Consider the following 14,922-nt stretch of genomic DNA (forward strand, 5'->3'; position numbering starts at 1 on the left):
CCATGGCAACAAGGAGCTCCCCTTATGTCAGGCAGACAAGACAGCTCAGAAAAGCAACATCAGCTAGTTTGGTGATGGAAGATCTAGCCTTGAAAGCACTTTGCTAAATATTTCTGTTCAATAATAAAAGGAGGAACAGGATAAAAACCCCAAACTATGCCATGTAAGACTGATGACACACTTTTAGAGGGAGCCACTCCCGTAGGTCTTGTGTTCAGGTGGCACTGTGGTACGTACCTATCGTGCAGGCTACAAAATAGACTCTGGATGACTGCACCTGAATATCAAACCTATGGCAATAGGCTACCAGTAAGCCTAGGAAAGGAAAGAACAGTTACAATATGCTTTCAACCTAGTCATGCACTACATCATAAAAACAAAAACATCAACCCAGCTGGAACTTTCAAGAATTTTTCTTCCCCCACCCCCCAAAACTCCCTTGGCACCCTGTGTTTAAACACCATGACAACACATCCAGGAGGCTGCACAACTTACAAACCAGTTATCTGATGGCACAAGCCCTATATATCAGAAGCACTCCAAAAGTAAAAGAAACAGCTACAAACATGCAGATCACAGATAAAAATGTCATCCCATCCCTACTAAACATTTTTGAAAATACAGTGTTCACAACAAGAGCAAGAGGAAGTTCAGCCCTTCAAGCTGCTATTGAAGACAGTATAATTTTATGGTTAATGACTATGCTTGTTGCAAGATTGGGGGAGGAGGGGACACTAATGGGGATGACAGGGTTCCTATTTCCCAAAATACAAGAAAGTAAAACAAATGATTTCTCCGAAGAAATCTGAAAGCCAGAAGGTGCATAATATTTCACCTGCAGGGATGCCAGGGATATTTCTACATACTATCTAAAATCAAATTTGAGAGAAGGTGTGATAGACATACTGGATGTAGTGTGACTAACAAAATCAGGAAGTTTTGAGTGGTTAGGCATCTGTACTTAAACCATGTGCAAATGGACAAATAATTTCCTCTCTCACCACACTATTAAAGATGCTTTATAGTATAGAATCAGTTGCTAAATCAACTCCTGCAATTTCTCTACATTTCTTGACATCACTGCATGTGAAGCTGCACCGTAAGATTAACATGCATTTTTCTTGTTGAAAAGGTGAATAGTGCACAAAAAACCCCTATACTTAAAAATTTATCATGTTTATAGTAGTCCAATCAAACCTACCACTTGAAGCAGAAATACAAGAGGAATAAACTAATATGACAATGCAACAAGTAAAATTCTTAACATGCTAAACAATACCTGGAACTAAAATGTCTCCAAATCCTAGGAGAGAAAAAGGCCTGTCACACAGAGCCAATGGTGAGGAATTCAGTCGTGGAACCTTCAGGACCATTGGGAGCTTGGAATGAGAGAGACACATGTCTGATGAAAAGCATAGTGACACTACCTACCAGAATTTGTTCCTGTTGCACTCAAACTGGAGGCTTCAAATACAGAAAATGTATCTTTTTATACATTAATTACATACAGTATTACTGATAACTAACAGAATGCATTTAAGATGGGAGCGATGAAATACTTTCTAAATACTATGTGAATTTCAAAGTGCTCACATACAATCAGGTATCAACTCTGCTTTAACTGCAGTATGTAAGAAATTTAGGTAAGCTGCTACGTGCATAAGAAATAACAATTTATACAGTTCATTCACCTGGGTGTAATAAAAGTTTCAAAAGAGCAAGACATGAGTAATTTTAAAAAGTCATTTTTCAAATCACTTTAAAGACTCTTCCCTGCCCCTAGTGTTCCTATTTATTACACAATTTGCAATGTTGAGGCACAGTATGCCACAGTCCATCGCAAACCTGTACTCTCTTTATTATAGTACATTAAAGAAACTTTATTTTCTTTTTTCTTTTCTTATATTATTGCCAAAATAATTTTATCTACTTATACTTTCATTACTGTTTTATACAATTCATTCTGTGCATAAAGTTGAATCCAAAGGGGTATTAAAGGGGTACAGGAGAGAAAAACAAAAGAAGTCAAAGAAATTAGTACGGACTGTATGGATTGATCCATGTCCTACAAACAACGATTTTCTTTGCTATTTTCCCACGTGACACTATTACATTCATTACTGAAATAGATCGAATTATTCCTTAAATTAACAAAACCAGGTTTTCCTACAGATTAGTTTTTTTGTTTTGCTCACTGTATCTGTCTCCTACATCTCACATACTTTCCTCCCTGAGTCAGCCACATCTTGTAAGGTGTTCATGCAATTGGCTGCTGTCCAACGGTGCAAACCCACTGAACACTGACTTCTGTTTTCTTCTGTCTCCCATTTGTGTTTCTCTCCTTTAACTACAGCCTCAGCTTTTCATAAAGCAAATATCATAGAAGGGAAGGAGAAGGAAGAGACAGACTGATTATATGTTTTATCTCTTTAGGAAAAGATGCTTATGTTTAATTAGCTGTAAGTTAATATTCACAGATGTGGTCATGTTTTTGTGAAGCTGAGCTAAGCAGCTTTCTTATATTGAAACCCTGTCAAAAAAAGATAAAGGAAAACCAAAGCTGGTGTGATGAACCACTACAAGTCTGCTTTGCCCCTCCAGAATAAACATTCAGGAGCACTTATTCCCACATTAAGTTCTTTTCAGACTGGCATCTCTATTTCAGCTTTGAGGTCTTGAATTCTAGAGAAGTTAAAATTGTTATGGTTGAAAGTTAGTGCCAGATTTTCAGACTACATGCAGTACCTTTTCATGAGTGGCAGAATCAGATGGGCCTGCAGCCACCTCCACCATTATACTCTCCCCAGTCTAAAGAAAAAACCAGGAAAATTGTAAATTAACACTTCACTCAGCAGCTCTGGGATCATTTAGGAACACACAGAGAAACAAGTCATTACACTTTGTTCTGTGGGCAGAAGGCAATAGAGAAGCACTTTACTTACCTTTGTTAGAAAAGGTGTGATAAATACAAAGAATACATCATACACAAAAAGAACCAGGAGGAGTAGGGTACAACCCTGAAGGAAGAGAAAAGATATTTGGTATTTACACACTATGCATTAGCAAACAGCAAAGAATCAGTAATTAGAAGGTGAAAAAAAAATCTAATAAAGACTAAAACAAGTCATCCATGTATTTTTCCTAATTCCTAAATATTTCAGATCGAGGAATAGGGTCTTGCATTCATCATATAAAAGAAAGTAATTATTAAACACCAAGTTACATGTTAGTGCCCAAAATTCTTTATCATGTAAAATCTGGAAATGGTGCGAATTCAGTTTGCTGAGAAATACGAAGAAGCTCTGCACTGGAGGATGCCAGGCATAGCCTGAAACACTATACACCCATATCCTGTCAGTCTATACAAACTTATAAGTGAAGATAATTTGAAACAGGAGTTTGAAGAGCTGCTTAAGGGGCAACTAAATGACTAATACAGATTTTTGTCTTAGGATACTGACTGAGTTCAGAAAGATTTGAAAAAAACATTAGACTGATGCATTAGTTGTATGTCAATTTTAAACAAACAAACCCAAACCAATCAAAACAAAAACAAACAAAAAACCCCTATCAAAAAAACCCGAACATCAAACCCATAAATAAATGGCTGGTGTGTGATTTACTAGTCAACACTCTACAGAACCTACAGAACAATCACATGACATTTATTGGTCTACATTATATTCATTGCATCCCTTTTTTCCACACTACATATGAATAGAAGTGCATTTCCAAGGCAATATACTCTATTATGACTCCTCTGTTCAAACACATACATGCAAACATCTTCTCTTTACACCTGTTTAACTTTCATACCTTAAATGTAGGCAGGCGAATTGTTTTCAACATGTAAAGACAGAAAGCAATTCCTAAAGCATCTTGCAGAACCCAGGCCCACCTTAAAAAGAGGAGAGTAACATTTTTGCAGGAAACAGCAGGAAAAGGAGACCAAGCCTTGTCCTCACTAAGGACCTGCTTGGGACAAAAAAAAACCCCTTTATTCAAAGTACTTGCTTGAAATTGACATTGTTGTCAGCATGAATTTGCAAATTGGAAGTTGTTCTTCATCAACCTGATAACCTTCCACAAAGAAGTGCCTGGGAGATGAGGGAAGAACAGTGCAATAGTGTCTATCTAGACTTCAGTAAGGCTTTCCACTGACAATCTTCCATAAAATCCTCACAGAGAACCTGACGAAGTACAAACTGAATGAGCAGTGAGGTAGACTGAAAACTGGCTGAATGAGGTCAGTGGATACCAAAATAGCAAGTGCTGGGGTCCTCTGTCCTGCATATAGGTGTGCACCCTCGCGTGCTGAGGCAAATTTACAGCTGGGCCTGTTTTTCAGTTGTGTTTTGCAAGTGGAGTATAGAAGTGCTCTTTGCTTTACTCTCAACTGCTAGGGTCAAAGAGAAGTAGGATCTGAGACAAACAACACTAAGGTTTCCCAAAAATTGCTAGGGTCTAGGTGCAATGAGAGATGATGCTGTGGGAACAATACCTGTGCAGTTGCTGGTGGAGCTTTGTGCAGGAGACACTCAGGCTCACTCCAGCTCTGAGGCAGAAAATGGATTTCCTAGTCCTACATATCGCAGATTGGAACATCTCCATACTGTATTATATTCTGTACTACTCAGTCTGACATTTATCTCTCTAAAAGGTGTTTCAGAGTTGATTCCTGGATTTGAGTTCTGTCATTGAATGATCCACACGGAACACAGACCCCACAAAAGCAGTAACACGCATTCAAAGCACAAGTCAGACATCTCTGGTATCATCATCAGAAACACAAGCCAGCATTTCAGTTCCAATACTGAGCCCCTGATAGAGGAACCAAGAAGATGAACACATCCTGTACACATGGGGAAATTGAAATATCTGGGAGTGAGGTAAGAGGTAAAAAACCCCAAACAAAAGCCAAAACACAACACTCCATGAAAGATCCACCTCTAACAAAAGTGGTAAGAACATGCTACAATTAGGTACCACAGCAACACTGGGCGTAGAGAATTACTGACTCATACATGAGAGTTGAGAGAAACTAAAGATCTGACAATCTTACCAGTTCTTATTCTCATGAAGAAGTAAGTTAGACAACTTGTGTCCAACTTTCCATATCACTTCTGAAAAGCTGTCTTAAATCAAAGAGATCAGAATACTGACTGGGACTCAGAGAAATTCAAGCTTAACAAGAGACAGTTTTCTGTAATTTAAATGAACAAGAAAAAGATGAAGTACATAAGGAAGAACTATGAATTTCTGTGTGTCTCTACTTTTTTCCCCGTCATTCCTAAATTCTGGATACATGTAGACTTCTATGGATGTCAGTTACTTACACTATAAAGCATATTACAGTTTTTAGCACAGAAACTAAAATATACACTTACTGATCTTCATTTCTGAAGATTCCCCAGACTACGCTGACAGAGATACAAAATACTGCCAAGAGCAACATCCGGACCTGGGGACGCTTGTGAAAGTAAGGCAAGGTGTTGTCTGGGATTCTGAAAAAAAACCACACCAAAGCTTGTCTATGTAGATACCTTCTTCCTTTATCACATTTTGAAGCATGAAGCTACTTTTTAAACCCCACTCCTACCCAACAGTATAAAAACCTAAGTTTCCCAGTTAAAATTTTGAAAGTTGCCACATACCTACACTTTCCCAAGGGGAATCTTCTTACAAAGGGAGACAGACAACTGTAAAGACCAATCGAGGCAGCCAGGCAGAATATTCCTATTATAACATAGACTGAGGGAAAAAAAGTATTAAGTCCAAGTAGGATAAGGCAAGAGATGCTTTTTTTTGTATCCTGGCTGAATAAAGAACAGACAGCCAATAAGACTAAATGAGAAATAAGGCTTACATTTCAACAGTGCAATTCAGAGACTTCAAATGATTGATTAGATTCATGCTCTTTAAGTATCTAATTCTAGTTCCTTTAATCAGGCGTACTTTATGCAATACCTACTTCAACAAATCAAAACGCCTATCCTAATCTTCTTAAAGTAAGTCATAAGCTTCAAAGGCAACCTATGGTGAAGCATTTATCTTCTCTTTTTGAGTATACAGGAGCATTATAAGGGAACATTAAAATCACTAAGTAGCAAAATGAATTAATAGAGATGGGATGTATGTTTCACTACTTCCTCAGAAATGTGAAGATGGAAGTTCCAGTGCATTAGGCTCTCACGTCTTTTGTCAACCTGATGAGTGATCAATAGAAAATTATCATCTTTATAAAGATAAAAAAATTGATCCTTGATCTTGACTTCAAATTGAACAATAATAGAAAGAATAGGTCTGAGAACACCTTTAACAAAAATAAAAAGTGGAAGATACTAAGTCTGTATCTACTTAACAGGCTTTAATGTTTGCAAGAAGCTTTACGACCAACCTCACAAAAGAAGGATTAGAAATCTACTCAGTGAGCTTTCTTACAGTATTTTAAATCATATTGTGATGAAGACACATGACAGAAGAGAGATGTTTGATTATTATTTTCAAAATAAAATGTTCTTTAAATGATGGCAGCCTTGTGATATTGAAGATGTATTAATATAAATACAACCTTAAGAGTACCTAAGTGGTCATAGAAGAAATAAAGGAGGACGAGCATTGAGCAGCACATCACTACAAACACACAGATCATTATGGGAGTCACATCCACTGTCTCATCATCGTGTTTCTCTGCTCCATCATCACGCTTGTGCTTCATGTACCTCCTGAAAGAGTAACATGGCTACCATCAGTTCATTCCTTCTGCAACAAGATACACAAGGAGACTGAATCTTCAGGGAAAAACACAAGGCCTGCTTTGATTCCCACTCAAGTCAGTGGAACACCACATCTTCCATGGATGCATGAACATCAGCTATAACACAATGCATAAACCAGTTACTGCTGCATTAACTTATCTAGAGCACTATTTCATTTACTAAAAACTCAACTGAATCCTGAAAACTAGAATAATTTGCTGACACAAAATAATTTGCTGGCTTCAGAAGAAATTCCTAAATCAGGTTGTGTATACAAAATAAATGCTAGAAATAAGTGTGGCACAATGACCTCCTTCTCCCAACCCCAGTTGCTGGCAAAAAGTAATCATAAAATTTCATTGAAAAATTGATAACAAACACAGTGTATGTTAGCCATCCAATCAATTTGGTTCGCCCTATACCAGTAAAAGCAAATTTTGTTATTTTTTTTACGAAGTATTTTTGTGGTGAATTTTTGCAAAAGCCCAAACAGGAAGCCTATTTCTTAATAATTTTCCTTCTGAGCTTTTCAAATGTTTTGTCTTTTGACATGGCAAAATACTAAAATGCTCTACATGCTATTTATACTCTAATGATTTCCTACAGTGACCAAACCAATGCAAGGCTCAGGGCCTTTCAAACATCACATCAGCATTTTTCCGTTCTGGCTACAGTCTCCTAACCTCACTAGCAGAGCTGCCAGGTGATCCTTACATAAACACCATCTACTTTTTTTTCTGTGAAAAATACAGGAAAACTGCTATACTCCATTCAATTACTCACTTTTTCACATCTCTGCTTCCTGCCCAGTAGCCTCCAATTGCAACAGTCCCCACAGCCATGACAAAAATAATCACCATGTTGTAGTCCAGCACAGGCTCATTTGGTGCGTACATTGCTCCTTTCACTGAGCTGCCAAAACTCTGTGGAGGTAAATTAAAGTTATGAAGGACATCCAAAAAGCCACCTTAGCAAAGGTTCACTTATTTAATTTTCACTAAGCAACCTCTGAATCAGGCTTTATTATAAACACTTAAGAGCCATCTACTGGCTCTTCTATTAGTAACATTAATTCCCAGCACCAGGCTGTATTTTGATTTTATTCCAAAGATGAGAAATAACCTCCCAAGAGATTTGATTTTCTTTTCCCGAAACACAATAACGCAATCTTCATGAGTACACTCTACATATTCAAAGCTCTTAAGGTGGACTTAATACTGTTGAGCAGTGACTCATTTACATGAGATAATATAAATGAGAGCTTTAGTATCGAGTTTACCTTGCCAATATCTAACATATCAGTATAGCTAAGCAGAGCCACAGGAATATCAATCTCTTCATACTGACTCCTATTACCTCCAGGAGGAACCTGAAAGACAGTTCAGACCAGGTAAGAATATATTTATTTCTGCAAATACTTCTACTCCTTCGAAAGGGTTAAAGGTGCAAGTTCTGTTCCTGCTAATTTGAAAAATATCCTAGAAGGGAACTTAATGACAGCAAACACTCAGAAGTCAAAATACATGCCTGTTCCCAGTAAAACAAAAGTAATGTAAGACTGTAACAGTAAAATGCAGCAACCAAATTTCAAGCAGTATCTTTTGCTTATTAGGGTCACAGTTTTATGACTGATGCGTGCCTCTAGTATTTACCAGGACTCAAACCTACTGATTTTATTTTCAAAACTACTAATTTTACAAAATACATGCCATTGATGCTCCAGCTGAATCTAGAGCACTAGATTCAGTGTGGTAGTATGATGGAGTCACAAACCAACCTCATCCTTTGACTCTAGTATTTCATTTGGAATAAGGGTAATTCTGAGCCCTTAACTTGAGTGTCACATGAGCTCTGTGCAGACTCTTCCTACTTAAATGAGTGCCTCTTGTTTCATTCATTCTTCCTTCGGATCCACACATAACCATGCAATGTATGTACATGCAGGAACACACACACACTCTTTTAAAGAGGAGCATCAAATACTAGCAATGTGCACCGAAGCGTCTCCGTTTTTGAGACAAAACTTCAGGAGGAAACACTCCGGAATGAGTGTTCCTCCCCTTTTCCTGGTCAATAAGACAAATGGGTCACAAGGAGTGAAAGTGGGCAAAACAAACCAAACAGTTTCTTAACATATGAACAAAACCCCAGGGTAGAACAGGATAAAAAAGCCCCTCAAAATACAGCAAATTCCCGGAGAGGGAACAGACACGAGGGCTCGGAGCAGCCGGGGCCGCCCCCGCAGGCTGCCCGGACCGGCGAGGAGGGAAGGGAGGCACTGAGGCAAGGGGAAGGAAAGGGAAAAAAGAACAAGAAAAAAACCCCAACAGAACGTTTTCCCAGCTAGCTGGAACACACAGGAAACCCAGAAAAGCAGCCCTGCCCAGACCCCCCGAGCCCTTGGGCCCCCGTTGAACCACCCTGCACTCGGCCCGTGGCTCCGGCCCTGGGTGCAGCCTAAAGGCACAGCGTCCTCGGGCACTGAGAGGGTGGGCAAGGAATAAAGCGGCTTCATAACGTCACCCCGGCACTCAAAGACAAGACAATATCTGGCATCAGAGGAGTATCAGCAGCACAGAAAGATAAAAAGCAACTTACCAGTCTCTCTCTACTAACAATCAGCAGCCCACGAGCCCCATTTATCTGAGCAAGCCTCACTTTCTCATAGAAGGTGCAATTTCCTCGCATCACCATGGGGATTTGATTATTAAATCCTCCATCAGGTACGTCAGAAGGAGAACACAAAACAGATGCTGTCTGATCCTGCAGTTGCAAGAGTGACTGAAAAAAAGAAATTAGTTAAATACATATATATAACATAAAATGATAGAAGAAGTCAAGAGCAGAAGCCAGAGTCTCAAAAGAGTGATTTAAAACTTTCCAGTACTGGAGTGGTATTCTCAGAGCAACACGAAAGCTGAAACAGTGATGCCTTCTCTATTATGTAGGGTCCTGCCTTGCTTCACCTTATTGTACAGAATTCTGCTGGTAATAAAATTTGGGATACAACCTCCACTTGCATTTATTTTCTTCAACATCATTGCTGTTTTGATGCACACAGCCAGGATGTGGAAGGAGTACAGCAAAGTTTTATCTTTTTTGGGGTGGCAGAGTGGCAGGCTGGGATGATGGAGGGTATGAACAGCTAGAAACCAAAACACAGGCTGGGGAAAAGTACAAAAGCATAGGCAATAAACTTCCATGTTGAAACCTACTGTGTCCAGTGAGCTGAGATTCTGCATCCCAAGTACTTGAATACTGGATTCTAAGCTACTTCTCTCACCACTTGCGATCCAGAGATGTTGCAAGCCCAAATTCCTTAGTTTTGGCTCTCCTCAGACCCAAAGACATCTAATCTGGTGTGTTTCAACAGGAACATCCCAAAGACACTTCAAGGTCTTAGAAATAACGCTGGCACGAATTGTTCCTTGCAATATCTAAACAACCACCAGTATCTTTGCCCAGTTCTATTTGCAAGTTACCTGAAAACTGCAATTATCTACCAAACAACCAAGCTGTGCTAAGAGAAGCAAGTCTCAGCCCCTGCTGAGGTGAGCTGTTAGGTTTGAGAAGAGTCAAAGTAAAGTTTTAACCTGAAAAAATGACACACGGAACAGTTTGTATTAGAAATCCACAGGTACACGATATACCATACCTGTGTAACAGACTCTACTGTTTTAGGAGGGAAAGGGAAGTGTCAGGCTGTCAGTAGCTTCAACCTTATTCAAAAAACTGCTGTCTCCAACCTGACCTCTAGTGACAGTGAAATGCTCCCACCCACGCTTCCTGGTTGTCCAGGTTTCAGGTAAGCTTATCCCTCTATCAGAGCACAACACAAATGCAGAGTGAGCTCAGAGTGCTGTACTGCATCCCTCAGTTAATGAGCCGTACTGCTGGAGTGCTGAAGGAGGAGGAGCGAGAATGTGAAAGAAGGGAAAAGCAGGAAAGAACCAAGGAAGGAGACAGGGATAGGCAAGGGATACAGCATACACTACCCCAAGTATCTGTGCAAGCTATTCCAGACTATATTGGCTCCTGCAGAGCTGAGATATGAGATATGACTCTAGAGAATTTTTATGAGACTGATTTAAACAAGATGTCTACAGTACAGTCCCCAACTCTCATAAATACTACAGTCAGTCATGCATGTGCTGATTCACATTACACAGTCAGGGCAAGTGCAAGAGTTTATCAGCTGAGTCTATACAAGGCAGAGGCAACTATTGATGAATCTAGGGACTAATCTACAGTTGTGATAAACCCACCAGAAGTAACTGAGACTTGCCCATACATTGGTAAGGAACTCTGTTAATTCTGTGGGGCACTCAACTGGCTGAATAAAATAAACCAAGTACCAGTCAACTACATCTTCCCCTATTAGTAGCTCATTCAAAGTGCATTTGCTGATTTCATCATTCAGTGACAGTAACTTTTTCTCACAGAAAAGAGTGGAGAGTTTACTCAATTTTCAGCTCATACAGCTTTAGATAATGCAGCAAAAGCTTGACACAGTTTATGACTACTTAATCTTACACATGACACTGAGAAAACACTAAAGGCCACAGTTCAGCATATTAAGAAAAGCCATGTGGTATCTTCTTGTATTGTGCTGATGTACAAAAACTCCTTTGCAAGCCCAGGTATGTGCCATTTTAATTTCATTGATCACATCACTGAAAAGGAAGATTTTTGTTTTGAACCAGCAACAGTCATTACCTCTGCACAATGTTTGAAAATTAATATTGCCATCCTAGCACTGCCTAGAGTGATCTTAACAGATAAAATATTTTCTAAGCAGAGCAAACAAAGCAGTTGCTTCAAATTCTACTAATCTAAGTAAGAAATTAGAAGTTTCCTTGTAACAAAGGCATTTTTATACATTCTTTTGTCATTGGTTAGCTAGGTACTTACAGCTTTACCCAGATCATGTGGCAAATGGGCCCACTGAGAGTTGAAGAGAATACAGTAGTCTTTTCCTTTGCTGCTCCCCTTCTCTGAAAGGACATGTACCATCCCATACTCACAGTAAACCTGAAAATGTAACAAACATTTCACAAGAATTTTAGGTTACATAAAATATCAGAAGTGATGAGAGTAACTTGCTGTTGACTGGCCTGCTTTGTATTTTTAAAGAAAAACAAGAGAGTCTACAAAGTTTCTATATCTGTGCAGGGAGTACAGTGGAATTTGTTATTATTTCCATCATGCTTCAAAGAAAGACTTCAGATACATTAGGCAGATTCCCTCCTACACCACAACTGGTAAAAGAATCAAATGAAACCACACTGGATGTGTTTAAAGAAAAGAAAAAAAACCCAAAAAAACAAAAAGTAAACCTCAAACAACACAGACTAGACTGGTGTATATATGTATATAACCAGAGCAAGGGAAATAAGCTGGACTAATGCAGAACTATGCAGATATGAGACTTTGAGTACTTGTTCAGCTCTGGGGCTCCCAACATCAGGAGCACGGGGAGCTGCTGGAGCCACTCCAGGGGAGGCCACAGAGATGCTCTGAGAGCTGGAGCCCCTCTGCTCTGGAGCCAGGCTGGGAGAGCTGGGGGTGCTCACCTGGAGAGGAGAAGGCTCCAGGGAGAGCTCCGAGCCCCTTGCAGGGCCTAAAGGGGCTCCAGGAGAGCTGCAGAGGGACTGGGGACAAGGCATGGAGGGCCAGGACCCAGGGAATGGCTTCCCAGTGCCAGAGGGCAGGGCCGGATGGGATATTGGGAAGGAATTCTTGGTTGTGAGGGTGGTGAGGCCCTGGCACAGGTTGACCAGAGCAGTGGACTGCCCCTGGATGCCTGGAAGTGTTCAAGGCCAGGTTGGATGGGGCTTTGAACAGCCTGGCCTAGCCCACCCCATGTCATGGGCCTGGAACTAAATGATCTCTAAGGTCCCTTCCCAGTCAAATCATTCCATGATTCTGTGAATAAGACACCAACTCCTGAAAGTACAGCCTGAAATAACGATCAAATCTAGATTCACATCACTCCAAAACTCAACCCTGGATACCTTTGCTGAAGATGTGGCAAGACCCCACAGCAGCAGCAGCTCTTCTTCTGTCCTAGGTAGCGCATGTTGACTCCCAAGTCTACCTACTGCATTTACTCATCACTGCTTCAATGACCAGTCATTACTGTTGTCAAAACTCCAACATCTGCAGCAATATACATAGTGAAGATTACAAACCTAAGATTTATAATTAAAGGCCTGTCCTGGGTCTGGCTGGGATGGAGTTAATTTTCTTCATTGCAGCTGGTATGGTGCAGTGTTTTAGATTTGTGCCCAAAACAATGCTGACAACAAACTAATGTTTTAGCTACTGCTGAACAGTGTGCAGAGTGTCAAGGCCTTCTCTGTTTCTCACTCTGCTCACCCAGTGAATAGATGCTCAAGAGGTTGGAAGGGGTCACAACCAGGCAGATGATTAACAGAGATATTCCATACCCACAGAATGTCATGTTCATTTTTATAAGGAGATTAGCTATTGTTTGCATCATGCACATGTTAGAATTCTCCTGAAGAACTCCTGGAAACTGAGATAACAGAACCCAGATCCTGCAGTAACATGGAGAAAGAGAACAAGGACTACAGCAAAAATAAACATAGTAACATGCAGTAACATGCAGCAAATCCACCAGTTTTAGACATGTCAGTTGTGGTACACAGTATGTAACCTGCTTGTTCAGTGAACTGCTCCCACTACATCTAACTGCAAGATGCGCTGATTTTAACACAAATATTTTCAGCTTCTCATCCCTGCAAAAAAACCACACAGCAAACACAGTAATTTCCTTGTTATTTTGGTTATGTCAGATTGTACCAGGCCATTTCTCAGCAAAACCGAAAGATCTGGGGGCTCGCATAGGGTGACTGTCATCACAAGTAGGTACTTGTGCTTCCTTATGCTTCCTTAACACAGACATTTTCACAAATCTTATTCTTCATGATGAGCTCTGTTCTTTTAAATGTCTACTCCTTCCCTTCCCTGCATACAGTATACTAGGTACTAGCATATTCCTCATCTTCCACCCAAAAAGCTGAACCAAAATCACCTACAAGACTATATATATACGTATGGATGTATGCATGTACATAACCTGCAAAATAACGTACAGTTGTCTGCTTGTATCCCAAGTCCTAGTAGATGTTTAACCAGGGAACCAGGAAGTAGGAAGACAAACTAACAGTGGAAGCACGTGCAACTTCCCTACCACTAGTGGTGGTTTTCTTTAATTAGTGGTGACTTCATTCTCATATTAACTGAGACAAAATAATTGTAAATCCTGCCTGATCTTGGAAATGGTTGAAGAAACACAATGGGGTCTGTTCTTACTGTTCTAAGGACTCCGAAATAAATCCTCCTGGCCATTTCTAAGTGGCAATGCTCGCAATGCTTCTCTCTCTGACAAGAGGCTCTTGTCCTCGCTGCACGAGAAGGCACACAGAGCATCGCTTTAACAATGAGCCATCAAGTTCTGCAGGACACTTCTGTGCTCCTCAGGGCAGCAACACTGGGATTGCAGGCTCTGTCCTGGAAGGACTGTCAGGCACCATCTCCACTCATTGAAAAAGTCTAAGTTAAGAAGTCTTTCCTTTATACAAAATACTGAACATCAGCACCTCAGTGCAAAGTCTGCTCCATATGCATTCTGTGACCATCTGGTCAGGTTTGAACCCCAACACATTAAGAATTCAATTTCAGATTATGACCTGACCAGCTGCTGCAAAAAGATTTTAATGCTTCAGATAAAAATACATTAAGATTAAAAAAAAAAGGCTCAGAAAGCAGGCCAAAACCTAACTTTTTAAATGTAATTCAATTATATGAATCCAGATCAATGCTTCTTTTTGAAAGAGAGTCTTGCTGATCTTCAGTTGCTGCTTTGGAGCCTCACAGTGCTCTTATAGAGCAACTTCAATGTTCAAGTAGTGCTGTCTGGTAACATTATAAAAGGATGATGCTGAGAGCAAATGCAAAGCATATCTGTATTTTAGCTTCATACAAGCTATTAGATAGGCAGGAAAAAATTGACCACATATTAAATGTAGCTGTCTCAAAATACTATTTCAGCCCAGTGATTTGGAAATCCAGTCCTTAGGAATACAAACATTGTTAATGTAACTGGATTCTACCTATTATCATTTTTGTGTTCCCAGAG

At 39.9% G+C, this 14,922-nt stretch overlaps 1 protein-coding gene across 3 annotated transcripts in view; it reads right to left on the reverse strand.

The window, feature by feature from the left end:
* Window positions 1–14,922, reverse strand: part of SPPL2B (signal peptide peptidase like 2B) — a 49,407-nt gene that overhangs the window by 28,904 nt on the left and 5,581 nt on the right. For 2 of the 3 annotated variants that reach the window (XM_042023221.1, XM_042023223.1), the window contains exons 2-13: window positions 11,670–11,789; window positions 9,357–9,539; window positions 8,038–8,127; window positions 7,542–7,681; window positions 6,583–6,725; window positions 5,655–5,751; window positions 5,388–5,504; window positions 3,817–3,898; window positions 2,943–3,017; window positions 2,746–2,808; window positions 1,280–1,379; window positions 238–315 (exon numbers count right to left, since the gene is read on the reverse strand). In XM_042023221.1, coding sequence (XP_041879155.1) covers window positions 238–315; window positions 1,280–1,379; window positions 2,746–2,808; window positions 2,943–3,017; window positions 3,817–3,898; window positions 5,388–5,504; window positions 5,655–5,751; window positions 6,583–6,725; window positions 7,542–7,681; window positions 8,038–8,127; window positions 9,357–9,539; window positions 11,670–11,789 — 1,288 coding nt within the window. Of the gene's footprint in view, window positions 1–237; window positions 316–1,279; window positions 1,380–2,745; window positions 2,809–2,942; window positions 3,018–3,816; window positions 3,899–5,387; window positions 5,505–5,654; window positions 5,752–6,582; window positions 6,726–7,541; window positions 7,682–8,037; window positions 8,128–9,356; window positions 9,540–11,669; window positions 11,790–12,772; window positions 12,795–14,922 lie in introns of those variants that run through there. The other variant, XM_042023222.1, reaches the window with a different exon arrangement.

This window comes from Corvus kubaryi, unplaced genomic scaffold (assembly GCF_017639235.1).
Source record: "Corvus kubaryi isolate FWS band 111438036 unplaced genomic scaffold, C.kubaryi_AGA036_p1.0 37241, whole genome shotgun sequence".
NCBI classification, from domain to species: domain Eukaryota; kingdom Metazoa; phylum Chordata; class Aves; order Passeriformes; family Corvidae; genus Corvus; species Corvus kubaryi.